Raw genomic sequence first — 26,765 nt, forward strand, 5'->3', positions numbered from 1 at the left:
CGGTCAGGCGCTCCCCTCCACACACACACACACACACACACACACACACACACACACACGTGCGCGCGCCCATGCTGCCATTGGTCCCTGCGGGCCACCTAGGGTGGGTAAAATGGGGACGAGGAGGCAGATCCGGAGGACAGGCCCAGAGCCAGTCACTGGTCCCCTACTTTCTCAACCGGGGGTCAGTGGAGTCAGCAATGCCCAGTAACTACAGCAGCACTCTTATCCTGCCAGGTAGCACTATTGTGATCACCCCATTTTACAGGTAAAGAAACTGAGGCCTGGAACTGTCACACTAGCTGGAGTTGAGATTCATTCATTCACAAATGTGGGCAGAGAGATTGCTCCCCTTCCTCACCCTCCTCCTCCCCTTTCAGTCTTCCTTAAACTTCTCCTCCCTCTTCTCCATCTTGCCCTGATTCCCCCTACTTCCCCCCTTCCTCCCTCTCTCCCCCTCCCCCTTCTCCTTCACCTCTTCAAGGCCCCCCCTTAGCCTTCCTCCACTTCCCCCTTTGCTCACCTTCTCCCCCTCCTCCACCCACTCCTCCTTCCCCTTCCCCCCCTTCCTCCTCCCCACTACTCCTCTTCCCCTTCTTCCCCCATCCTCCTGCCTTCCTTCCTCCTCCCTTCTTCCTCTTTCTTCTTCCCCTCCCTTTCTCCCCTTCACCCTTTCTTCTCTCTCTTCCTCCCTCCATCTTACCAAGTTTACTGAGCCCTGACTAAATAGTACACATGGGACTTCCCTGGTGGTCCAGTGGTTAAGACTCTGTGCTTCCACTGTAGGGGGCGCAGTTTCCATCCCTGGTCGGGGAACTAAGATCCCAAATGCCGCACACGGAGATACTCTTCTCCTCAGTCAGCAATCCCCAAATCCCCAGAAAGGCTCTGCAAACCCAACTTTTTTTTAAGGTAGTGCCAGTGCTCCAGCGGAGGGACCACTTCCCCGGCACTGACCCTGGCTGTTTTCAGTGATCAATGATCCCTTTTTACCCCTGTTTATCCTTTATTTATCCCTTTACATAGGGGGCTTCCCCACACCCCCCCCCCAGGGACATCACACAACACATGGCAGCTTTCACCCTGTTACCTTCCTAAGATCTGAAAAATTCCCAATTCCAAAAACGTAACTGTCCCCAGGGATTCCAGATGACTGGTTAAGGAACGGTCCTCTCCCTGTTTCACAGGAGGGGAAACTGAGGCCTGGACAGGGGGACAGAACTCAGCTTTCAGGGCCAAAGCAGGCTCTGAGCCTCTCCAGTTGGGTGGCCTTGGGCAGGTCACCTCTCCCGTCAGCACACTGGTCGCCCTCTGGGTGGTAACGCCCACCTCCCGCGCGCTGTGCAGAAAGGGTCACAAGGGGCTTCTCATCTGGAGAGTGAGCAGGCACACAGTAGGTGGGGGGCACAGAATGATGGGTATCTCCCTTCCCCGGCTGACCACATGGGTCTGCAGGCCACAGCAAAGGGAGTTCTTGGAACTTTCTGGAAGAACAAGAGAAATGAAGCACACGTTGAAATAAAATAACCGGAAGATCAAAGCATGGGAATTGCACTATCAGAAGAACATGAGCACCGTGTGGGAGGGAGCCATTTATCTGCGCCAAATTCAAGTGCCCACTACAGTAGGGGTATTAGTTTATTGGGGCTGCCATACCAAAGTACCACAAACTGAGTAGCTTAAAATAACAGAAATGTATTGTCTCTCAGTTCTTCCTGAAGCCAGGAGTCAGAAATCAAAGTGTCAACAGCCTCATTCCCTCTGAAAGTTCCAGGGACCCTTCCCTGCCTCTTCCAACTTCTGGTGGCTCCAGGCATTCCTTGACTTCTGGCCATATCACTCCAATCTCTGCCTCTAACTTCACATGGCCTTCTCCCTGTGTGTCTGTGTCCTCTCCTCTTCTGCCTCTTATAAGGACAATTGTCATTGGATTTAGGACCTACCTAGATAATCCAGAATGATCTCATCTTGAGATCCTTAATTTAATTACATCTGCAAAGACTCTTTTCCAAATAAGGTCACAGTCACAGGTTCTGGGGGTTAGGGCTTGGATATATCTCTTTAAGGGCCACCAGTCAACCCAATATAAGCAGGGTAACCAGTTAGAGCGGTGATTCTCATCTAGGGGGCAATCCTGCTCCTTTGGACACTTGGTGACACCTGGAGACATTTTTATTTGTTACAACGTGGGACCAGGTGTGGTGGGGATAGGGGTGTTATGGCATCTAGTGAGTAGAGGCTAGGGATGCTGCTAAATGTCCTGCAATGTTCAGGACAGCCCCACACCACAGAGAATGACCTGGCCCCAACTGCAAGGGGGCTACAGTTTGGAAATTCTGGGATAGTTGAAAGGCCCAGTTAAGTTGGAATGGACTCTGCAGCCTGACAGACATCATTTGCTGGGTGACTTCTCCCAGGCTCTGTGCTTCACCTGCAAAAGGGAGTAAAACCATACAGGCCTTGTAGGGCTGTTCTGAGCACACAAGGCTGGTACCTATGTTGACCTGAAAAATAAAAGTTATTTTACCAGCAAAGATGGGTTTATGGGGAAATAGCATGGAATTACAATTCAGGACAAGCAACCTACAGCAAAAACCATAGACAAGTCCAACAACAACGACAACAAAAAGGAGAGGAACATTATTTTATAAAGAAAAAGGAGGGGACTTCCCTGGTGGTGCAGTGGTTAAGAATCCACCTGCCAGTGCAGGGGACACGGGTTCGAGCCCTGGTCCGGAAATATCCCACATGCTGCGGAGCAACTAAACCCGTGTGCCGCAACTACTGAGCCTGCACTCTAGAGCCCACGAGCCACAACTACTGACCCTGTGTGCCTAGAGCCTGTGCTCCTCAACAAGAGAAGCCACCGCAATGAGAAGCCCACCCACCGCAACGAAGAGTAGCCCCCACTCGCCGCAACTAGAGAAAGCCCGCACACAGCAACGAAGACCCAACGCAGCCAAAAATAAATAAAAATTTAAATTAAAAAAAAAATTTACTTAAAAAGAAAAAGGAGGAAGTTGAGAGGCATTGTTTGGAAGGAAAATCCACTGGAGAAAAGTGAGTGTTCAGGGTGTCAGGTTGATGAGAGTTTCTCATTGGCTGAGTTCCTGGGGTAGTTGATTTCTTGTAGGAGATGCAATGTACATCCTTTCTTTTGGTGCCTGTAATTGGTGATTCCTTCCTATTGATGATTCTTCTGTTGGGGCCTGTAATTAACAGTTCTTCCTGTAATTGACCTTGAGTAATACTGCATGAGAGCTCCCCCTCTGGCCTCCCAACTCCATTTTTGTGAGGTTTCCCTTTATTCTCGTACCTTGTAAACATCTTAGAAGAGTTCTCCATTGTTGAGATAATTTTGCTCTCAGTAATCTCTTGAATTCACAATAATTTGGGACTTCCCATGGTTCTGGCAGAGAAAGGAAAATCTAACCAGGAAATTTTAAACGGAATTGAAACCGCACACCTCAGATGGGACTCCAACCCACAATCTCTGGCAGATGGGACTTGAACCCACAATCTCCCAGCTGAAACTTCACGCCTGGTCTCAGGGCTTACTGAAGTTCCAGTTCTTGTGTCTTGGTGCAGAGAGAATTCAACGAGAGGCAAAGTGATAGGTAAGAAGTGGGTTTTTTTTTTTTTGGCTGCGCCAGTCTTTGTTGCGGCATCCATGTGGGATCTAGTTCCCCGACCAGGGATCACACCCAGGCCCCCTGCATTGAGAGTGCGGAGTCTTACCCACTGGACCACCAGGGAAGTCCCAAGAAGTGGATTTAATAGTATAGGACTCTTGTGAAGGATACAAGCAGGCAGGCAAGAGAGCTCTGCTGTCCTGAGAACAAAGGGGGCTACATCTTCATAATCAAAGAAAAAGGGAGGGAAGAAGACCCCCTTCTTCCTCATTCTTGGGTAGATGTCAAGGCTTACCTCATTAGCTGCTCCTTTAAGCTTGTGTGGTCTAACTGGGACTGTCACAGCGTTACTTAAATCATATGTATTGGGTTGGCCAAAAAGTTCGTTCGGGTCTTTCCATAGCCTCTTACGGAAAAACCAGAACGAACTTTTTGGCCAACCCAATGTATTAGTAAAAAGGTGGTAACATATACTAAAATATGGTAATTCATCTCAGGTTTCAGTGTAATGTCACCTTTCCCCTAGTTTCTTTCACCTTTCCCCTAGTTTCTTTCACCTTTCCCCCATATTCTTCTGTATGCTACCTGCAGGAATGCCGTTTTTCAGGGCAGGTTATGTTACAGAGCTCACAAAGCCAAATGCAGGTCTTGTAACCATTTTTTCCATGGTAGTGGCCCAAGTAAGTCTGTTTAGTTTCAAAATGTTCTGATTGTTGTTTAGCTGCCAGATGACCTGGGCATTTCCTGGTTGGTGTCTAGTTTACAGTGATCTCCTGAAGTCCCTCTCTATCTATCTTCCCCTAGTGGGATTTCTAGCTGTGTAAGTATCTTACTCTATCCCTATCAGAATGAAAGGCGGACCCATCAGGGATGGGCCCAGTCACCAAGCCTTGACAAGGTAGGTTAAACTCTTGAGAATGAGGATTTTATGGTTTTCTTTTTTATTGTTTAAAGCCAATACTAAGTTTCTTTCTGTCTCTCACATCTCCGTAGGTCCAGAAAAGTCCTCAAGACCTGGTGTTCTGGTTACCTATTGCTGTATAACAAATCACCCCAAACTGAGTGGCTTCATACAAGGCTAATCAACTATTTCTCAGGATCCCATGGGTTGCCTGTGAGACAGGCTGGGACCTGGGACCTGGGACCCTTTGCTGCAGTGCTTGCACCTGGACAAAAGTCTCCTCAAGCAACAAAATATTAATACAAAGAAACTATAAGGGACTAAAAAGAGCTGCTTGCACGCACAGTTGGGGCAAACTATGGACAACAAGATACAAAAAGATCAAAAAACCCCAACTTCCACTTCTGAAGAGCTGGGAGCAAAAGCAGGGTACTGCGCATGCCCCCTGCACACAACCCCACCAGAGGGGTGGGCAAACAACCTAAGCCGCCCCTCCGGCCCAGCCCCTGGACACACCCCTCCCCTCACCCCATATAAGGAACCAGCTTGCCCCCACTTCAGCAAGCAAGCCAGTGAGGGAAACTGTTACTTGTTCTGCAAGTAGGGGCCTGCAGCAGGGGCCCCAATAAAGCCTTGCCTGAACTTCTTGTCTGGCCTCTGATCAATTTCTATTGATTAAGGAGGCCAAGAACCCTGGTCGGTAACACCTGGGCGGTCCCTCTGCTGGTCTCAGCTGACACAGTCACTGTGCTACATTCTGTCAGTGGCTGGGCTGTAAGATCACATGTGTGGCAGTTGGTGCTAGCTGTTGGCTGGGCATCTAGCTCTCTTCCATGTGGCCTCTCAACCAATAGGCTAGAACGGGTCGCAGGCCAAATCCTGCTCACTGTGGGCTAAGAATGGTTTTTACATTTTTAAACGGTTGAAAACAAAATCGAAAGATTGATGTCTCACGACATATGAAAATCCTATGAAATTCAAATTTCAGTGTCTGTACATAGAGTTTTATTGGAGCCCAGACACATAAATGAATTTACATATTGTCTAGAGATGCTTTTGCACAATAAGAGAATTCAAAGTTGTAGCAGAGACTCTATGGCCTAAAATGTCAAAAACATTTACTCCCTGGCCCTTTACATAAAAAGTTTGCCAACCTCTGGGCTAGATCAGCTTCCTTACATGGGGCATCTGGAGGCCACATTCCAAAAGAGTGAAAGTGGGAGGTGAGAATAAGCCTTATCCTGCGAACTCACACCTTCCACCACATTCTGTCGGTCAAAGCAAGTTAGGAGCCAACCTGGCTTCAAGGAGAGGAGAACTAGTTCCCAGCGCTTGGTGGGAGAGGGCTGCAAAATATTGTGACCATGATTTTCACCCTTACTCACCATGGAATCTTAAGGTGGGCTGTTCAGACAGAATTCAGGAGGGTGAAGGGAAGAAAAAAAAGTTTATTCTTATTAATTTCTAGCTGGAATTTAGCATGTTTTCTCATGTCCTATCAAAGCAGATATTGGCCAGCTCTGTGACTTTGTCACCCATGTAAATCAAAGATAATTTCACAGGACATCCTGGTCATGGCAAGCGGACACCTTGAAATATCATTTATGCTCACATCGACTTAGAAATCACAGTTATTAATTAGTCAAGCCCTGTGATTTAGGATTACCGAATGCATTCATGAAGAGGCACGTATCTTTTACATCACAATTTAACAAAATATTTTCACACCAGTATGTCAGTCTGTTTTTTTAATGCCTTAGCAGCTGTCTGCTGAGACAGACCCATGAGCAGCTGGCCCCCTGCCCTCAGAGGCAACAAAGAATCAGGTCGAGGTTATACAGATTAGCGAGGTTCTAAACTGGCCTCCTAAGAATTCCTAATCCTGGGACAGCAGCCAGCCAGCGGGCTCGGGGTCACACAAGGTCCTTGCGCCCTGTCCCCAGCACCCAGCCAGGGTTGCCATGGCCTGCCTGTTCTCTGGCCGTGTCCTGATCCGAAACAACAGTGACCAGGATGAGCTGGACACGGAGGCTGAGCTCAGCCGCCGGCTGGAAAACCGACTGGTGCTGCTGTTCTTTGGTGCCGGCTCATGCCCGAAGTGCCAGGCCTTTGCACCCATCCTCAGGGACTTCTTTGTGCAGCTCACGGATGAGTTCTACGTGTTGCGGGCAGCCCAGCTGGCCCTGGTGTACGTGTCCCAGGACTCGACAGAGGAGCAGCAGGACCTGTTCCTCAGGGATATGCCCAAGAAGTGGCTCTTCTTGCCCTTCGAGGATGACCTGAGGAGGTGAGGTGAGAGGAGAGGTCAGGGAGGGCTTCCTGGAGGAGGGGCTGTTTCTGCTGAAAGTGAAGTATTTGTTTACTGACGTATCTGTTCCATTTGAAGTTGATGAGGACCCTCTGTGGGCCAATCAAAACAGAGAACTGGGGGGGAGGGGTGGGGGAGGGGTACATATGCCCATTTCCATCCAGCTCCCTGGGGAGTTTACAACCTGGGAAGGGGGGAGCACAAACGTGAAACAAACACTCAAATAAATACATAATAACGAACTGCAGTAGTTCCCAAGGACAAAGGGAGGATGTCATGTGGAAATATCATGGGGAGAAGTTGCTGAGATTTGGGGGTCAGGGGATGCTTCCCAGAGGAAATGGCTTTAAAGAGAGACACCCCCCACACCCCCACCAAGGACAAGGAGGATAGGAGAGTAAAGAGTGAGGAAAGGGAAGGGTTTCCAGGCAGAGGACATAACCCAGACAAAGGCTCAGAGGATTTCAGAGAAAGAACAGCCAATTCGAGCAGCGCCCCAGATGCCACCTAATGAGTGTGGATGTGATCCTCAGAGTAGCTGGGAGCCATGGAGGGCACTGGAGCTGAGAGAGAGAGAGGTGGTTGAGCTCAAGCTGTCCAAGGAGCTGCCCAATAAACAGTGTGATCATTTGTGGCTATTTGCAAACTTTCCCCTTTTCAACAGTGAGACTTTCATTCTTTTTATTTATTTATTTTATAAATTTATTTATATTTTATTTACTTATTTTTGGCTGTGTTGGGTTTTTGTGGCTGTGCGCGGGTTTTCTCTAGCTGCAGCGAGCAGGGGGCTACTCTTTGTTTTAGTGCCCGGGCTTCTCATTGCGGTGGCTTCTCTTGTGTTGGAGCACGGGCTCTAGGCACGTGGGTTTCAGTAGTTGTGGCATGCAGGCTCAGTAGTTGTGGCTCGCGGGCTCTAGAGCACAGGCTCAGTAGTCGTGGCGCACGGGCTTAGCTGCTCCGCGGCATATGGGATCTTCTCGGACCAGGGCTTGAACCCGTGTCCCCTGCATTGGTAGGCAGATTCTTAACCACTGCGCCACCAGGGAAGTCCCTCATTCTTTTTTTTGAATTTATTTATTTATTCATTCACTTTTGGCTGTGTTGGGTCTTCGTTTCTGCGCGAGGGCTCTCTCCAGTTGCAGCAAGCGCGGGCCACTCTTCATCGCGGTGCGCGGGCCTCTCACTATCGCGGCCTCTCTTGTTGCGGAGCACAGGCTCCAGACGCGCAGGCTCAGTAATTGTGGCTCACGGGCCCAGTCGCTCCGTGGCATGTGGGATCCTCCCAGACCAGGGCTCGAACCCGTGTCCCCCGCATTGGCAGGCGGACTCTCAACCACTGCACCCCCAGGGAAGCCCCCTCATTCTTTTTAAACCCCAATTTTTCACTATGAAAAGTTTCCTGCAAGCCATGTGGCATGGCCAAACGAAAAAAGAAAAGAAAAGAAAAATTTCAAAGATACCAAAAAGTTGCAAGGAGCACACAGTGAAACCCTTGGGCATTTTTGCCATTTGCTTTATCTCCATGCACGTGGAGTTTGTGCTGAACCATTTCAAAGTGAGTTGCAGACTTTGTGACATTTTACTGATGTCATCAATTTTGTTACAAAACTTAGAAGTTTCTGGTCATGGAGACCTTCATCCCCACCCAACATTATCAGAGTTGGCACACTTGCTCACTCCCACAGCCTTCTGCAGCTGAGGAGGTTCTTCTCCCCAAATGGTGAACATTTCCCTCCCCTGGGGGAAGAAATGCCAGCTGTAAGGGCATCATAGCCAAACATTGACCTTGTTTGAGGCAGGGTCCTCTCAACAAAACCTTCACCCAGGCAAGTATCCAGACAGAGTGAGCGAGTCCCCACCCCCTACCCCTCCCACACACAGGGTTGCCAGATAAAATACAGGACACCCAGTTGAATATAAATTTCATGTAAACAATGAAGAATTTTGAGTATAACTATGTCCCACATAATGCAGGGACATACTTATAAAAAGTCTGGCAACCTACTCCTGTGGGATTTTGCAAGTATCAATACTATGTGTCTCTGTATGGAGGCCTGGAAAAGGGCCACCCAAGAACCCCGTGGGTGGAAGTTAAGAATCATGGGTGATGGGCCCAGGCTGGTAGCCTACTTGACTCCATGATGACTGTGTGGGGTTTTGGCCTAGATGGGAGATTTGGTGTGGGGGGTCTCCTGTGGATGGCTTTTCACTGGCGCTCTCTCATACAGAAAACAAAATCAAAAACTCCTTACCATGGCCCTGCAGGGCCTTTATGATCAATGCTGCACTCCAATCTCCCTCTGACCTTCAGGCTTTTGCACCAGCTGTGCACTCTGCATGGGAAAACTTTCCCCAGTTCTCCCCTTCCTCTTCCTGCAGATTTCAGCTCCAGGGTCACCTCCTTAGAGAGGTCCTCTCTGACCATAAGTCCTTTACCCAGTTTAGCATCTCTTTATGGAATCTGTCAGTATTTATTCATTCATCCCACACACATTTCCTGAGCATCTCCTCTGTGCCTGGCACTGTTTCAGGCACTGGGGACACTCGTGAATAGGGACAGAAATCCGTGCCCTAGTGAAGCTACTTTCTATTGTGGGAGAAAATGACAAACAGGAGAAATAAACTATGCAGTGTGTTGGATGCTGAGAGCCACGCATCAGCAGAGAGGAAGAGAGGCGTTGAGATTTAAGGTTAGGTGTCTGCAGCATACAGGGTCTTAATCCGCAGATGTCTAGGGAGAGTGCTCCAGGCAGAGGACATGGCCAGTGCAAAGGCCCTGTGGTGGGAGCATGTCTGGGGTGTTGGAGCCAAAGCCCGGAGGCCAGTGTGGCCTGGCCTGTTCTGGTTCCTGGGCATCCCCAGAGGCCGGCATGGGACAGTGCACACAGAAGACGCTCAGTAAGTACTGGGAGGAGGGATGTGGGGCTCCTCAGCATAGGGTCAAGGACGAGGGTCCGACCGGACTGACCCGCCCGCCCCGCAGGGACCTCGGGCGCCGGTTCTCCGTGGAGCGCCTGCCGGCGGTCGTGGTACTCAAGCCGAGTGGGGACGTGCTCACGCTCGACGCGGCCGACGAGATCCGGCGCCTGGGCCCTGCCTGCTTCGCCAACTGGCAAGAGGCGGCTGAGGTGCTGGACCGCAGCTTCCTGCTGCCAGAGGACCTGGAAGACACCGCGCCGCGGAGCCTCACCGAACCACTGCGCCGCTGCAAGTACCGAGTGGACCCGGCTGCGCGGGGCGTACGAGGCCAGGGTAGAGGGGGCGGCCCCAGGCAGGAGGGCGAGGTCGTGGGGCTGTTATGACCCCTGGAGGGGTAGACCGGACTGGGGGTTCTATGATGAAACCCCCAAGAGGAGGGCGGGGGCAGGGCCGGGGTGGAAGGGGGCTGTTCTGATCCCTTTGGTGGGAGAGAACAGAGAGGGGCGTGTCTATGAGGAGTCCTTCCCCCTCCCTAGCGTGGGTGGGGCTAGGGGGTGGGGGTCTGTTCTGAACCCCCCGGTAGGAGAGAACAGACAGGGGCGAGTCTGTGATAAGTCTTCATCCCCCCACCCCACCTCCCGGTAGTGGGCGGGACCGGGGGGCTGTCCTGAGCCCCCTAGGTGGAAGGCTGAAGGGTAGAGCAAGCAGAATCTCTGATGAGCCCCAGCGGGGCGGGAAGTGGGGGCGGGGTGAGGGGAGGGGACCGTTCTGAGTTCAGGCCAGGAGGAGGGAGGGGACGTAGCGTCAGGCCGGAGCCGCGGGCTGGGGAGGCGGTCTCTGTTCTGAGTCTAGCCTGAGCAGCAGAGGGGCGGTGAGAGTGGAGCTGCGGCCCACCCCCCACACCCTCAGGATTGAGCGAGGGCGAGGGGCTGTGTAATGAGATGACGGGGGAGAAGCAGGGCGGGACCTGAGCTAGCCAGTTCGGACGCCCCCACCCCCGCCACAGGTGGACGGTGAGACCTAGCGCAGGGCCGATGACGGAGGTTTCTATGTGAGGCCCCCCTCCACCCCACCCCACCCCAGGACCTGGCAGGCCCAGGACCTGTCTTGGTTCTCCAGCGGCATGTCTGAGCCTTCCGGGCCGGGGTGGTGTAGCAGGGAGAGCTTTTCAAGGGCCTCTAGAAATATTTTTAAGACTTGGGGCGGTGGGGTGGTTACAAGTTCCAAAATAGGAAAATGCAAACTAAAATCAAATGATCGTGCTGAGAACGCTCGGCCCACCGTGCACTAAATGCGTTGTTCACGTATTTCATGCGCAAAACTACAGCAATCCTTTAACAACAGATTTGTAGTTTGCATGGGATGCAGTTCAATATTTGGTGCCGTGTGCGCTGGGTCCAGGACCTTCAGCGAGGGCTCAGAGTCTCCCTGTCCCTGGTGAACCCTGGGGATTCACGAGGGAGACAGCAGAATATAGAAATCAAAAACTCTAGTCTGCAGCCCCTTCCCGGCTGTGTGACTGTAGGACAGTCACCTCCCCTTTCTAAGCCTCCTTTCTTTCCTCTGGAAAATGACAATAAGGCAAGGTCCTACCTGGCAGCTCAGCCGAGGACCAAGAGCCGGAGCTCGCTCCGCGCACGAACCTCTTCATTTTGCCTCTGGCGCCGCCTGGCGGCGAGATGGGGAGGTGCGTCCTCGGGGCGGGGCCAAACATGCAAATGAGGTGCAATCCACACCTGTTCCCAGTCTCCGGAAAGGGTGTGCTAGGAGGGCGGTGCGACTCCGGGATTTGGGAGGCCCTAGAGGCCTAGGGACTGGACAAGTGCCTCATTTCTTGCTCACCACTAACCCCCAATCTCCAGGTGAGGAAATTGAGGCTCAGGTCGGTGATGCCACCTGCTCTGGTTCCAGACACATCTTGCCCTTCGTGGACCTTAATTAAGCCTATCTGTGAAATGGTTGTGTTAAACCCTGTGGGGTAATGGCTCTTAAATTCTTAGGTCGCTGGCTCACCGACAGCCTTTAAAAGAAGTTAAAAAACATCCTTCCCGAGAGCAAACCACAGGACACACAACCCATCAATACCTTTACTATTATTTCAGCCAGCACGGAATGAGAGTGGCCAGGTTTTGCCCCCTGGACAGTGAGGTAGGGAAGTCCACTCCCTGTCCTGTCGGGCTGTGTGATGTGGGCAGGTCACTGGCCCTCTCTGAGTCTCCCTACTGGTAGATAGAGATCAAACCTCGCATCCCCATCTCTACTCCTGCTTGTCACAGCTAAGGTGAGGAAGGGACAGGTTGGCGCCTGGCCAAGGCAGACAAGATCGCTCTCAGAGTGTCACCTACAGAGTGTTGCCAACTTGCAGGGTTAAATTTCCAAATTGACGACAGACACCTCCAAACCAGAGAATCACCCCCATATTCAAAGGGGGTGCCAGGTCTTGGTATCTGTGACACTACCCCCCAGCTTCCATCAAATAATTGTGACGTCTAAGAGAGGGCTCTAACGACCTTTGGCCATTGCATGGAATTGTCCCTTTATTTGGCTGGTTTAGCGTGTTTTCACCTCCTCCCCAGAAGGGCAAGCTGGACCTGCCTTTGTCACCACTGGGTCCCCAGAGCCAGGGGGGCACGGGTCTTCATCAATGTTTGTCGAATGAATAAATGCCACTATCTTACATCTGTGTATCCCCAACACCCAGAGCAGAACAAGGACTCTGTTCCAAACGAATCACTGAGTCCCAGCTATCCCAATGTGAGACTTTTTCTTACCTGTAAAACATGGAAAATTCACTCTAACTTTGGCGATGATGAAAAAGGCTGGGTGTGTTGGGCCAAAGCCTGGTGAATAAATGAATGAATGAACTGATTCCTCTTACAGATGAGGAAGCCCAGAGAGGTTAAGGGATTTACCCAAAGCCACACAGCAAAGGAAGAAGCCACCTGTTGCCTGATTTTACCCATCAGGCACTGGGCTGAGGGCTCAAGGCCCACAAACGTTTCCCAGAAGACCCCAAAATTTCGAAACCTGCAAAAAAATGACTCCCCAAATCAGAGAAGAGACCTGGAAATTCAAAACCAGTGGGATCTATAACATTTCTGTGAAGCAATATAAGGCAGTGGGTGGGAGCCAGGCTGTCTGTGTTTGCTGTGTGACCTAGGGAGTTACTCAACCTCTCTGTGTCTCAGTTTCCTCATCTGTAAAGCCTAGGTGATGACTATGCTGTCTTTCAGGCCCAAATGCATTAAGACAGAGCCCTGATTGCAGGAGGCCATGTCGACCTCATTCACTCTTATACTTTGGATCTATCAGGAATGTGCTAACTTTGAAACCATTTTCAGTTTTGATATTTCAAACTTTGCAAGAATTACAGAGCAGGAGTACAAAGCGGTCCGTTCACTGATGCGTGCAACAAGCATTTATTAAGGGCCTACTGTGTGCGAGGTGCAGACCCAGACACAAAGGGGACACAGCAGTGGACACTTGAAGCAGACATTCTGTGGTCTGGAGCAGCCACCCCTCCCTCACTACTGGGCCACACATAGTGGGAAAATGCACATGGTGCGCTGCCAGAGATGCAAAGTGCTACAAGAAAGCAAGAAGACAAACAATCCAAATGAGCGAAGGATATGAAGAAACATTTCTCCAAAGAAAATGCACAAATAGCCAACAAGGGCATGAAAAGACACCCTACTTCAGTGGTTATTATGGAAATGCAAATCGAAATTGCAATGAGATACCCATTCACACTCTGTAGAATGGTTATTAAAAAAAAAAACAAAACAGAAAATAACAAGTGTTGGAAGGGAAATGAAGAAATTGGAACCCTGGTGCACTACTGGTGGGAATGTAAAATGGTGCAACCGCTGTGGAAAACAGGCAGTTCCCCAATAAGTTAAATATAGAGTTACCATATAACCCAGCCATTCCACTCTAGGTACGGACCCAAAAGAAATGAAAACAGGACTCAAACAAATCGTTGTATGTGCATGTTCATAGCAGCACTATTCACAATCGACAAAAGGTGGAAACAACCCAAATGTCCATCAACAGATGAATGAGTAAAGTAAATGTGGTCCACCCATACAATGGAATGTTATTCAGCCATAAAAAGGAATGAAGCATGGGCATATATACACTACCAAACATAAAATAGATAGCTAGTGGGAAGCAGCCGCATAGCACAGGGAGATCAGCTCGGTGCTTTGTGACCACCTAGAGGGGTGGGATAGGGAGCGTGGGAGGGAGGGAGATGCAAGAGGGAAGGGGATATTTGTATACGTATAACTGATTCACTTTGTTATAAAGCAGAAACTGACACACCATTGTAAAGCAATTATACTCTAATAAAGATGTTAAAAAAAAAAAAAAAGGAATGAAGCACTGACACGTGCTACAACATGGATGAGCCTTAAAAACCTTATGCTCAGGGAAAGAAGCCAGACACAACAGGCCACATATTGTCTGGTTTTGTTTATATGAAATGTCCAGAAAAGACAAATCCTTAGAGACAGAAAGTAGCTTGATTTGTGGTTACCAGGGGCTGAGAGGGGGGAATGGCAAGTGACTGCTAATGGGGGAGGGGGAGGAATGGAAATTCCAGAACTAGAGAGAGGTGATGGTTGCACAACGTTGTGTATGTACTAAATATCACTGAATTGTTCACTTTCTAATGGTTAATTCTGTCATGTAAATTTCACCTCAATTTTTAAAACTTAAAAATAAATAATATCCCCCAAAATGTGCCGTGGGAAGAACAAAGGCTAGCAGCGAAGGGCAGGTGTGCTGCTTGGGGAGGGGGTGCAGGAGGGCCTCTCTGAGGTGGCTGACGTTTCTCAAAAGCCTCGAAAGAAGGTGAGCAGAGGGGACATTCCAGCCAATTGCCGGATCCGCGGGTAGAGACCACATATCAGAGCGAATTATTTAAAAATTCGTTCAAGTTTCTTTTCTTTCTTAAAAGACAGCAATGAAACAGGTGCTTGGGGCAGCGGGAGGGGAAAATGGGGGTACTTGAATGAGTTTATGGATCTGTGAGGCTCTCTGGATCCCGCCACTGCACCCTTATCCCACGTGGGACCGCCTCCGCCCCTTCTTCGCCCCGCCCCTCGCCGGCCACGCCCCTCCAGAACTCTGAGGCCAGGAGCTGTTGCTCACAGAGAAAGAAAAGACTTTGTCTCAAGTTTTCCCAGAGCTTTCTCGTCCTCACCGCGACTGGCATCCCGAGCCCTCTGCGGCCCCGACAATATTCAGAAACAACCCCCCTGCGACCCCACCCCCTCTGGACCGCCGAGGGCCCTCGGACGCCCCTCAACTCCCCTGCCCCCTAAAATCTCTTTGATTCCTCAACTGTCCCCTAGGCCCGCAGGACCCCTCCATGGCCAGGTCGTACGGCGGCCGGGTGCTGGCCGCGATGATCCTTTTGGGCATCCCCGCGGCCGTGCTGGCGGCGCTGGGCGTGCAGCTGCTGTTCCAGCTGCAGGCGGGCCGCGCGGAACTTCGAGGACCGCGAATCGACGGGCTGGGCCCGGAGCTGGGCGCCGGCCCTGGGCTGCCGGAGGACGCGGCCGGAGCGCTGCTGCCGCTGGCAGCCGCGCTCGCCGCGCTCGCCCTGGTGCTGGGTCTCACCTGCCTGCTTCTCGCCGCGCTCTGCGGCCACCTGGGCGCCGAGATGGCGCGGGGACCGGGCCCCGGCAGGTAGGAGGACCGGCCCCTCTACGCGGCTGGGGGCTGGACAAGCCCGGGGGAGCCGCTGCCCTTCTCTGGGCCTCAGGTTGGGGGAGAGCTTTCCTTCCTCACCCCCTCCATCCATCTTTCCCTTCCTCCTTTCTTCCATCCCTCCCTCCCTCTCTCTCTCTCCTTCTCTCCATCCATCCCTCCCTCCATCCTATATTTGTTGAAAATTTACAGCAGGTACAACTACAGCTGGGACCCCCTTTTCAAAGATGTAGAAACAGGCTCAGAGAGGGCCTGGGGTCAGTTAGCCCCAGTGTTGATAGTGTTTGTCATTTATGGAACCCTAAGCTCTAGGTGCCCCCCACTTAATGTGGATTAACACAGTGAAGCCCCCTGGGTGGCTGGTGCTGTTATTATCTCCCTTTTTAACTGTGTTAAAAAGAGTCTGCTCTCTCTAGGCTGCCAGGATTGGAAGGGGGTGGGCTGGATTTGAACTTGAATCTGGTAGAGCCAGAACATGTGCCCTGGCCCTGGGTGGGGCTCCTTGTCAGGCACCTGAGCTCGGAGATATGGGCACTGGACAGGGCGGCCGGGGGGTGCATGTGGAGTGAGGAACCTTCCTTGAGCCAAGGACTTGGCTGTCCCATATCTGAGTGTTTCCTTCCAGGACGCTGGGGGAGGGGAGCTGGGATCCTTGTCCAGGATTCCATGGATTTGAGCGGATGGGAAATTCCACCATTTGATCCCATCCGAACTGTGCACCCTCCACCTGATAGTTCAAGGGGTGCTGAAAAGCATGCGTTCTGCCAGTTGACAAATATGTGTTGGGCACCTGCCGGGGGCTGAGCCCAGCATTGGGTATTGGCGACCCAGTAGGAACCAGGCGGACCTGGACCCACCTTCATGGGGACACAGATAATGAAGATACAAAACAGATCAGTAATGTCAAATGATGATGAATGCCGGAAATGGATGAAAATGGGGTGATGTGGTGCAGGAGGACAGGGTGGGGGATGAGATGGGACCATCAGGGGAGGCCTGTGTTGAGACTTGAGGGAGGAAAGGAGGCAGAAGATCTGGGGGACTGTGATCCAGGCAGAGGGAACAGCATGTGCAAAGGCCCTGGAGCAGGAATGAGCTTAGGGTGTTAGAAGGTGATAGAGGTGATTGGTGTGGCTGGAGAGTACATAAGGAAGATGAGGGCCAGGAAGTGAGAGGTACTGGATTTTTTTTTTTTTTCTGCATCCTGTGGCATGCATGCTCTTAGTTCCCCAACCAGGGATTGAACTTGCCCCCCACCCCCTGCAGTGGAAGCACGGAGTCTTAACCACTGGACCACCAAGGAAGTCCAAGAGGTACTGGATTATATAGCGCTTCCTGTGCTGTGGTGAAGACTTTGGGTTTACTCTGACTGAGAGAATTGTGAGCCAGGAGGGATGTGATCTGACTTAAGTTTGAAAGAACCCACTCTGGCCACTGTGCAGAAAAGGGGTCAGGAGGGGAGTTGGAAGGCAGACCAGGGAGGAGGCCATTTCCATGGTATTGGTGGGAGGTGAGTGATGATGGAAGTTCTCAGAGCTTCCTTTTCCTGATCTCACAGGACTGGAGAAGGGCATGCACACGGCGGAAGCACTTAGCATGGGGCTGGGCTCAAAACTAAGTCCTCAATCCATGTCAGCTCTTGGGAATCTCTGTTTCTATTGTCACTGATAACAAATTAGCCTCGGTTTTCTCACCCCCAAATAAGCTTATGGTCTGTAAAATAATGGAGGTCAGATGTTTAGCAAGTGTCTGTACACAATAGCTGCTTCATTAGTGTTGGATGTTCGAATGGACTGATGTATATGGATGGGTTTTGGGGGAGGGGAATGGAATGGATAGTGACTGTGGATGGATGAATGGACAGATGGTTGGTTTGCTCGATGGATGGTGACTGGGAGATAGATGATGGATGGATGGGTGGGGGGGGGATGGATGGATGGATGGATGGATGGCAGATGACAAATGGATGAATGGATAATGATGGATGTTTAAATAAATGGGTGGATGGATGAACAAAGCATGGTTAAATGGATGGATGGCTGTATGGTTGAATAATCGATGGGGACGGATGGATGGTAAAGGATGAATGAGTGGGGGGATAGATGAGTGGATGGCTAGGTCTTCACATAGATCTCCAGTTCCCCAAAGCTGGACCACTACCCCTACCTCTCCTCCCCAGCCTTATTCCACCAGCTCTGCCTCCTGAGCCCATTTTCTTCCTGCCCCCCCTCCCTGCCAGGTCTGACTGGTTTCTTTATGACTGCCGCCTCCTCAGACATGTGGCCCTCGGCCTCTTCTGTTGTGGGGTCTCCGTCTACTTAGCAGGTACGTGCTCAGGATAGAACATGGGGTGTAGGGCCCTGGGTTGGGGTGACCAGGGGTAATAGCCCCACAACTGAGGTCAGCTCCAGAGGCAGCCTGCCTGTTTCACTCTTGGCTCTGACACTTTAGCCCATGGCTGGCATCTGATCCCAGTGGGGATTCCATAAATGGCAGTTGTCTTCAGAACACTTCTGATTCATCAGCTTTCTACATTTGGTTTGAATAAAAGTTTCCAAGTCCTTGGTGGTTTCTGGAGGTAGTGTTTCACAGGTTGGCCTTAGCAAAAACTGTTTTGGTCACAAATATCTGAATCCAGCTCAAGAAGGGCTTAAGAAAAAAAATACGCTTCATAAACCAGAAATGCAATTTTAAATCCCAAAACATGAAGCAGAGTAAAAACTAATAACCTGAGTGCCAGAAGGACACACTGCACTGTCTTTCCTTCCCCGACTTATAACTTTTCTTTGATCAACATTCTCTCACCCACACGTGCTGGTAAAGGAATCAAATCATCACCTTTCTTAAAGAGACTCCTGACATCTTGTATTTTGTTCTAATCTTGAAAAATATGTTGCTGGTGCTGGAGACTCAGCGCTGAATGATACATAGATCCTTGGCAGCCCTATAAACAACCTGTTTCACTGGAAGAAAAAAAAATCAGCTGACTGAAAAACAAGGGATTTGCTATTACTATTTTTCCTTAGTACCACAACAGAGAAATAGAAGTTTACAAGATATATTTAAAAGATTTATTTATGAGATATGAGCCTAGGGTTCATTGTGGGAATTTGTATGTACAGTGCAGCGAACTCTACATAACTCTTGTTGTTTGACTTCATAAAATGCTCTGGACTTTATTAAGTGTGGAACTTCCCTGGCGATCCAATGGTTAAGACTCTGCACTTCCACTGCAGGGGGCATGGGTTCATCCCTGGTCAGGGAACTAAGAACTAAGATCCCACGTGTCACGTGGCCAAAACCAAACAAAACAAACAAACAAACAAAAATGCTCTGGATGTGGGTTTTTTAAAAAGGAGAGTGGATGGAGTGACTCGTGTATCTGAAAAGATCAGGGGTTATTGGCCTCAGGTGTGGCTGGATCCAGGCACTCAAATGAGGTCTTCAGAAATGCTTCTCACTTCATCTCATCACCTGCCGTGCCCTGAGAAAGATGCCTGTCTCTGTAAGCGCTTTCAACACAATACCTATGACCTCAAGCCTTTTCATAAGCCAACAAAAATGTTGGAGACTTGGAGAATAAAATATTCTTATTTTAAAATACAAGAAAACTCACAAAGGGCAAAAAAAGGTAACTATGTCAGCCTCATTAAGCATTAAATTAAGAATTTGTTCAGCTCCCATTTAGATTCTTTTTGAGAATAGGTGACCTCACTCAGCAAGAATTCCTGAGCATGTCCAGCCAATCATTCATTCATTGCTAACCAGAGCCAAAATAATAGTTATAAAGATCTTTCAAAAATGTTTAGAGCAGGGACTTCCCTGGTGGTCCAGTGGCTAAGACTCTGTGCTCCCAATGCAGGGGGCCTGGGTTCGATCCCTGGGTCAGGGAACTAGATCCCACATGCTGCAACTAAGAGTTCGCATGCCGCAACTAAGACCCAGCACAGCCAAATAAATACATAAATAAAAATATTTTTTAAAAAATGTTTAGAGCAAAAAAAGTCCTTGGCCTCGCCTTAATATGTCAGACATGATGCATTGTGGCATCTTCAAAAGCAAGAGTACAGAGCTGGAGAAAGCATTAAAACAGCCCACAAAGTGCCAAGAAGTCCTCCATCAGCTCTGGGCTTCTCTCCTACCAATTCCCTAATGGCTGCAGTTAGAAAATAACCCTGTCCTCATAGGCCAAGCAAAGGTCCCAGGGCTGACTCTGATTGGCTGAGCTTGGGTCATGTGATAGCCATGCACCAATCACTATAATCAGGGGAAGCAGTGCTCTGATTGGCCTAGAACCATACGTGTCACTGATGCCAGAGTGGTGGGTCAGTCCTTCTAGACCAGTGACCAGGGTAGGGGTAGGGACTGGACCAGCACTTCTCAATGGGGGCTGATTCTGCCCCTGAGGGAACATTTGGCAATCAACATCTGGAAACATTTTTGGTTGTCACGATAGGGCAGGGGGAGTGTACTACTGGTATCTGGTGGATAGAAGCTGCTAAATGTCCTACAATGCACAGGACAGTTCCCACCAAAAAGAATGGTGGTGCCAACTGGACATCGGACAGGGCAACAGAGAACCAATACAGGTCCTCAAGGCCAGGTCGCCAACTGTCTTTTTTGTTTTTTAAGGTTTATTTTTTAAAATTTATTTATTTATTTTGGCTGCGCCGGGTCTTAGTTGCGGCATGTGGGATCTTTTTAGTTGCGGCATGCGAGATTTTTAGTTGCGGCTCCTTAGTTGTGGCATGCATGTGGAATCTAGTTCCCTGACCAGAGGTGCAATCCAGGTCCTCTGCATTGGGAGGCGGAGTCTTACCCACCGGACCACCAGGGAAGTCCCCGCCAACTGTCTTGTTGTTCAGATCAGCAAATTGAGGCCAGAGAGAGACTGTGATTCACTCAAGGTCAATCACAGGGATTCAGAAAGCCTGAGATCTGAGTTGTTTCAATCGTGGGAAAGTACACATGACACACAATTTACCATTTTATTGTAAAACAGATGTGATGATGATGTATTTGTCGGGTGTGAAAGGGTTAGCTGAGTTAGTCTATGTGCCTATCATAATGTACAATTTTCTATAACTGCTCTCCATTTGGGGGAGCTCTCCCAGGGGTTGGAGAACAAACATTGAATAAGAGCCGTTTCCTTCCCCAGCACTGTCCATCTACGCCCTGCTTCTCTTCGAGATCGAGACGGGTGCAGCAGCTGCCTCCATCCTTGGCTTGGGTGCTCTGGTCCTGGTGGCGGCGCTGACTCACACTCTACTCCGGGCCGCCCGGGCCACCCGCCGTGGCCTCCATGAGCTGTCCCCACCGCACTTTGAAGACGACCCTGTCTGCCCTGCTGAAGTCTCCAAGGCCAGCCCCAGGGCTCAGCCCCAGCAGGGTACCCATCACTGGACCCCCTACTCATCCTGCCCAAAACCTGGGGACTCCCTCAGATCCATGGTTACTGCCACAGCACCTGCAGCCATAGGGGGAAGCCAGGACGGCAGCCTGCCTGCATCTCGCATGCACCGGACACTGTCTGCCAGTGAGGGGCACTGGAAAGAGGTCACGCATGAGATGCGCAGCATCCTGAGCCACAGGCCAGGGGGTTCGGGGAAGGACTCCACCCTGGTGTGAGCCCAAAGATTAAGGGTAGAGACCTAGTGTCAGGCAGCAGGAAGAGGACTCTTGTAGAGATAGCTCCAGGCTCAACCACAGTAGCAGTATAACTTGATTTCTCTCTCAGTTCACAGCATCCCCGACTTATGTCCTCAAGGTTGCCTCATGGCACAAAATGGCTGCCAGGGCTCCAACCTTTACCTCCTCACTCAGAGAGAAAGGCAGAGGCCAGGACTTCTCAGGAGATTTTGGAAGTTTTCCTGGTAGGCCTTGGGACACCTCTGCTTATACCCCATTGGCCAGAACAGAGTCATGTGGCCACACTTCAATACGGAGGAGACAAGGAAATGTAGCTGCCCAGAATGAATAAGATTCTGTTATAGGCAGGAGGGGAGGGGAGAGCTCAGGCAGCGTTTCTCTAAACATCTCCGTCCATTTTACAGATGAGGAAACCGAGGCCCAGAGAGGGGCAGTGACTCACCAAGGGTCCCACGGCCAGTATTGAGCATCAGAGCCAGGATTCGAACCCGGGTCCTGTTACCCCCATGCTGCTGATAGTGCAAGTCTCAGACTCTGCGACTCCTTCCGGGCTGTGAGCGTTTGAAACCTGTGTGTGCGGAGCTCAGAGCAGCCCAGGGCCATGGGCGCACCTGGAGGCCTGGACCCAGACTCCTGGCTGTAGGCCTGTGGCTGAGGGCTTCACCGCTCTGTGTCTCAGTTTCCTGGTCTGTAAAATGGGAACGGAAGCGGTCCCTCTTCCTAAGGCTCCCGTGAGACTCCGTGTGAGCCGTGCCGGGGGCCTGTGCATAGCAGGTCCTCAAGGCGTGTCAACCTGTGCTTCTGTCAGTCGGGGTGCCTGGTGGCAGGAAAAGGTGGGTTGATGGCCAGTTTCTGGGACTCTTGGAACTGACAGGGCTTGGAGTGGATAACTCAGAGCCTCAGGGGGTCTCCGGAGGCCCTGGCCCCACCCCCGTCCTGCACAACCTGAAAATAAACTCCATGTCACTATTTCCATGTCATCTGAGCCATATCCAAACATGTTGCGTGGCCAAGTGCAGACCCAGGATGAGGGGTAGAGTGAAAGGAGTGGGGGTGGAAAGGGCAGGAGTCAGGGGACAGACAGTGTGCCCCTTGTAGAGCCAAGTCTGGGGCCCATGCCCCACAAATCTTCATGCATATACATTTCACAGGGTGTGGGGATGGCCTGGTCCCTGCCCCAACCCCAAATGGACAAATGTCCCCAGAAGTCTCCCAACCCGTCCCTTCCTGGGCCACACAGGGACTCAGGGGCGGAGGAAGCTCAGCCACACAGTGGCTTGAAGTCCCCCAGGACCCATCTCCATGGGCAGAGAGGTGGCAGCACCCAGCAGGGAAGCTGGTCCCCAAACCTGACCTTGGGTAAGGATTCTGATGATCAGGTACAGAGTTGGGTGCCCCATTGGCCTGGATCACCTCCTTCCTGAGTCCCTGGGAGGCTGCACAGACCTCCTCCTCCCATACGGCACCTGTCACAGGGGGTGCCCAGGAAGCATAGGCTCTCGGTGAGCATGAAAATATCAATGAAGAGGATCAAGTCAGAATGAATGTCATGTCACATGCCTAGTACTGCAGACACACACCAGGCACTCCGGCTTTAGTTAATCCTTAGGACAACCCTACTCACAGATGGGCAAACTGAGGCCAGAAAAGCAAGGCCACTCATGTGAGAACACACGGCAGTGGTGATGGCTGGAACCCCATAACTCTGTCACGTAGGACACCAGGACATAGCTAGTGCCCGGGAAACACTGGAGACTCCAGTTTCTGAGAACTCTCTGGAATGGGGGAGGCCCTGGGGACTCTGAGGGTGGGCAAGAGAGTTGAGGAGGAAGGACCCAAGCTGGCTGTGTGCGAGGAGTACCTGGTGGACTGGTCAGGAGAATTAGAAGCTAGACCTCTAGGCCTAATCTTCAAGGCCAGGACTAGGGTGCAGGTACAAAATTTAAGGAGGCTCAAAAGAATTGAAAACAAGGGTTCAGACAAATCCTTGTGCACGTGCGTTCATAGCAGCGCTAGTCACAATCACCACAAGGTGGAAACAACCCAAATGTCCATCAGTAGATGAATGAATAAACAAAAAGTGATCCATCCATACAATGGAATATTACTCAGCCATGAAAAGGAAGGAAGCTCTCACACATGCCACAGCATGGATGAACCCTGAAAACATGATGCTTATTGAAAGAAGCCAGACACAAAGGCCACATAGTGTATGATCCCATTTATATGAAATGTCCAGAACAGGCAAATCTATAGAGATATATAGTAGATTAGTGGTTGCCAGGGGCTGGGGGAGGGGGAATGGGGAGTAATGGCTAATAGGGATGAGGTTTCCTTTGGGGTGATGGAAATGTTCTAGAACTAGATAGAGGTGATGGTTGCACATCGTCCATGCACTAAATGCCACTGAACTGTACATTTTTAATTGGTGAATTTCATGTTATGTGAATTTCACCTCAACTTAAAAAAAAAAAAAGAAAATTTAAGGAGGCACTCACTCTCAGGTTCCTTCATGTGCAGGTGAGCCCCAAGTTTGAAGTGAGCACCTCCTTAAATATGGGCCCTACGTGCTCACTAGCCTCATCCCAGTCTGATCTCTGTGCATCCCCCTGGGACCAAGAACTGGAGCCCTGGAAAGTCTGCAAGGTTACAACGTGGGAGGCTGGCTGGAAGTGCTGCCCACAGTTCCTGCTGAAACCTGGCCCTGTTGTCGACACCGCCCTGGATGGGGTGCTGAGCACCTTCGTATTTTGATCAGAATCTGGCGAGCAGGGAAGAGGCTGGTCCTAGAGCTGGAGCTAAACGCTCTGGTTGCTCCCTGTCCTGGGCACCTGATGAGGGTTTTGTGTTCCAAGAGCCAGCTTGGACAGACCTGGCTCAGGGAGCAGTCATGCGACCTGCGCTTCAGTTTCTTTCTTTATAAAATAGGGCTAATCCCCCAACCCCATCATAGTACAGCTGTGAGGACCAAATCGGAAAGAGTTTCAATGACTCCGTTAGCTCCACGGGCCTCACCGACACAAGTAGCTGTCGGCATCCTGGTACATTTTGAGGTGTAGACACATCTGTTAAAGATGTTGCCTTGGGGACATCCCTCATGGTCCAGTGGTTAAGAATGCACTTTCCAATGCAGGGGACCCAGGTTTGATCCCGGGTCGGGGAACTAAGATCCCATATGCCGTGGGGCAACTAAGCCCATGTGCCACAACTACTGAGCCCGCACGCTGCAACGAAGAGCCCGTGCACTGCAACGAAAGATCCCGCATACCACAATGAAGATCCCGCATGCCACAACTAAGACCCGACACAACCTAATTAATTAATTAATTAATTATAAAAAAGATGTTGCCTTGGTTTGGGGTCATCAGAACCAAAGGCTGAGATGATTGCCAAGATGTGGTTTACCTGGGAAGTGACCCCAGGAAGCCCTGGAACCCTGCAGGGGGCGCCAATGAGCAGATGGCGCTAAGGGCAACGGGGGCTCCATCCCCCTGGGGACCCCAGGGAGACAGCATAGAGCACACATAGCAGCTGGTCCCAGCCCAGGGGCGAGGGGCCTGGGATATTTATCCTCCTATTTCCATCAGGCATTAGCTGAGAGCTGTTCCCAGAGGGACTGACCCCTCACACTTCTAGCCTTCCCTGTGCACCAGCTATACACGCTCCTCTGGTCACAGGAGGCCCCAGGCAGGGTCACAGGTACTTGCTGTGGAGGGGAGGGAGGCACAGATAGCATCTGCTCCAGCTTCATGGCATTTTTGCAACAGCAGGCATAAATGGGATATTGAAAGCACTTAACTGTGCTATTTGTGGTTGAGAAGAGCTGTTGGTTTTTGGATGCCCGCCATGTGCCAACACCCTGCCTAACTCACACAAGGGTCACCACTGTTGCCCCCTCATCACACCCACTGGTCTCCCTCCTTTACTTCTGCAGGTAAAATCTTCTGAAAGTGGCAGATGGAGTTGGGGTCCTCTGTGCTGGTGACATTTAGAACAGAAGGTCAGATGCCACCTTGAGGGAGATTGCTCAGAGCAAACAAGGGGCCTGTTTCCCCCAGAGAACACTTTATTAAAAACACTTTAAGGGCATCCCTGGTGGCGCAGTGGTTAATAATCCACCTGCCAGTGCAGGGGACACGGGTTCAAGCCCTGGTCTGGGAAGATTCCACATGTCGCTGAGCAACTAAGCCCGTGCCCCACAACCACTGAACCTGTGCTCTAGAGCCCGCGAGCCACAACTACTGAGCCCGCGTGCCACAACTACTGAAGCCCGCCCGCTCTAGGGCCTGTGCTCCACAACAAAGAGAAGCCACTGCAATGAGAAGCCTGTGCACCACAACGAAGAGTAGCCCCCGCTCGCCACAACTAGAGAAAGCCCACGTGCAGCAGCGAAGACCCAATGCAGCCAAATATAAATAAATAAATTTATAAAAAGAAAAATAAAAAAGATTCAACCAGGGTAGGATCTGCTTTCAAGTTCACTTTGTGGTTGTTGGCAGGATTCAATTCCCTATGAGCTGTGGAACTGAAGTCGTTGGTTCCTTGCTGGCTGTTGGCCAGAGGTTGCCCTCAGTTCCGTGACATGTGGGCCTCTTTATAGGGCAGTGTGCATCATTGTAGCCGACAAGAGAGAGTCTGCAACAAGATGGAAGTCTTGTATTTTAAACCTACTCACAGAAGTGAAGTCCCATCACCCTTACTGTATTCCATTGGTGAGAGGTGAGTCTACACCAGATCCAGCCTGCCCTCAAGCGGAGGATTACACAGGCCTGAACACCAGGATACCAAGACAAAAGGTTCCCAAAGGGAACCATCTCAGAAACTACTTAATGTCTTGTAAATTCTCTGTGGGCTCTTCCCAATGACAAATAAAAAGGGCAGGTGGATAAGGAAGATGAGAAAGGGGTGTTTTCTATACAGCATGGGTCAGCTTTTCCAGTTCAGATTTCTAAGCTGGCAAGAGTGTACATGATAGCTAAGAAATTCAAACTGGTGAGACAAATGGCCAAAATTAACAAAACTGACAATGCCAAGTGTTGGTGAAGACATGGAGCCACTGGAACTCTCATTTGCTGTGGGTGGGAGGGTAAATTGGTGCAACAGTCTTAGAAGTCTGCTTGGCCGTATCTGCTTAAGCTGAAGATAGGCCTCCCTTACCACTTAGAATTTCCACTCAGGGTATTTACCCAACAAGAATGAGTGTGCATTCATCAATCAGGCTCCCTGACTTCAGACTATACTACAAAGCTACAGTAATCAACACAGTATGGTACTGGCACAAAAACAGAAATATAGATCAATGGAATAGGATAGAAAGCCCAGAGATAAACCCACGCACATATGGTCACCTTATCTTTGATAAAGGAGGCAAGAATATACAGTGGAGAAAAGACAGCCTCTTCAATAAGTGGTGCTGGGAAAACTGGGCAGCTACATGTAAAAGAATGAAATTAGAACACTCCCTAACACCATACACAAAAATAAACTCAAAATGGATTAAAGACCTAAATATAAGGCCAGACACTATAAAACTCTTAGAGGAAAACATAGGCAGAACACTCTATGACATAAATCACAGCAAGATCCTTTTTGACCCACCTCCTATGACATAAATCACAGCAAGATCCTTTTTGACCCACCT

The 26,765-nt window shown here is 50.5% G+C and overlaps 2 protein-coding genes across 2 annotated transcripts; both read left to right on the top strand.

The window, feature by feature from the left end:
* The first annotated feature begins 6,494 nt into the window (after positions 1-6,494).
* Positions 6,495-10,143, top strand: NXNL1 (nucleoredoxin like 1). Its single transcript, XM_061189041.1, has 2 exons — positions 6,495-6,820; positions 9,825-10,143. The coding sequence occupies exons 1-2, from the start codon at positions 6,495-6,497 to the stop codon at positions 10,141-10,143; spliced, it is 645 nt and encodes a 214-aa protein (XP_061045024.1).
* Positions 10,144-15,134: 4,991 nt separating this feature from the next.
* TMEM221 (transmembrane protein 221) lies at positions 15,135-21,103 on the top strand. Its single transcript, XM_061188661.1, has 3 exons — positions 15,135-15,454; positions 17,715-17,800; positions 20,634-21,103. The coding sequence occupies exons 1-3, from the start codon at positions 15,135-15,137 to the stop codon at positions 21,101-21,103; spliced, it is 876 nt and encodes a 291-aa protein (XP_061044644.1).
* Positions 21,104-26,765: the final 5,662 nt, after the last annotated feature.

The sequence above is a fragment of the Eubalaena glacialis genome, chromosome 4 (genome assembly GCF_028564815.1).
Source record: "Eubalaena glacialis isolate mEubGla1 chromosome 4, mEubGla1.1.hap2.+ XY, whole genome shotgun sequence".
Classification (NCBI taxonomy): domain Eukaryota; kingdom Metazoa; phylum Chordata; class Mammalia; order Artiodactyla; family Balaenidae; genus Eubalaena; species Eubalaena glacialis.

Excerpts from the sequence above, each read along its gene's own strand:
- NXNL1 (XM_061189041.1), top strand. The coding sequence starts at position 6,495 with ATGGCCTGCCTGTTCTCTGGCCGTGTCCTGATCCGAAACAACAGTGAC. Across the intron at positions 6,821-9,824 it reads TTCGAGGATGACCTGAGGAG|GGACCTCGGGCGCCGGTTCT; the intron begins GTGAGGTGAGAG and ends CCCGCCCCGCAG.
- TMEM221 (XM_061188661.1), top strand. The coding sequence starts at position 15,135 with ATGGCCAGGTCGTACGGCGGCCGGGTGCTGGCCGCGATGATCCTTTTG. Across the intron at positions 15,455-17,714 it reads CGGGGACCGGGCCCCGGCAG|GTCTGACTGGTTTCTTTATG; the intron begins GTAGGAGGACCG and ends CCTCCCTGCCAG. Across the intron at positions 17,801-20,633 it reads GGTCTCCGTCTACTTAGCAG|CACTGTCCATCTACGCCCTG; the intron begins GTACGTGCTCAG and ends TTCCTTCCCCAG.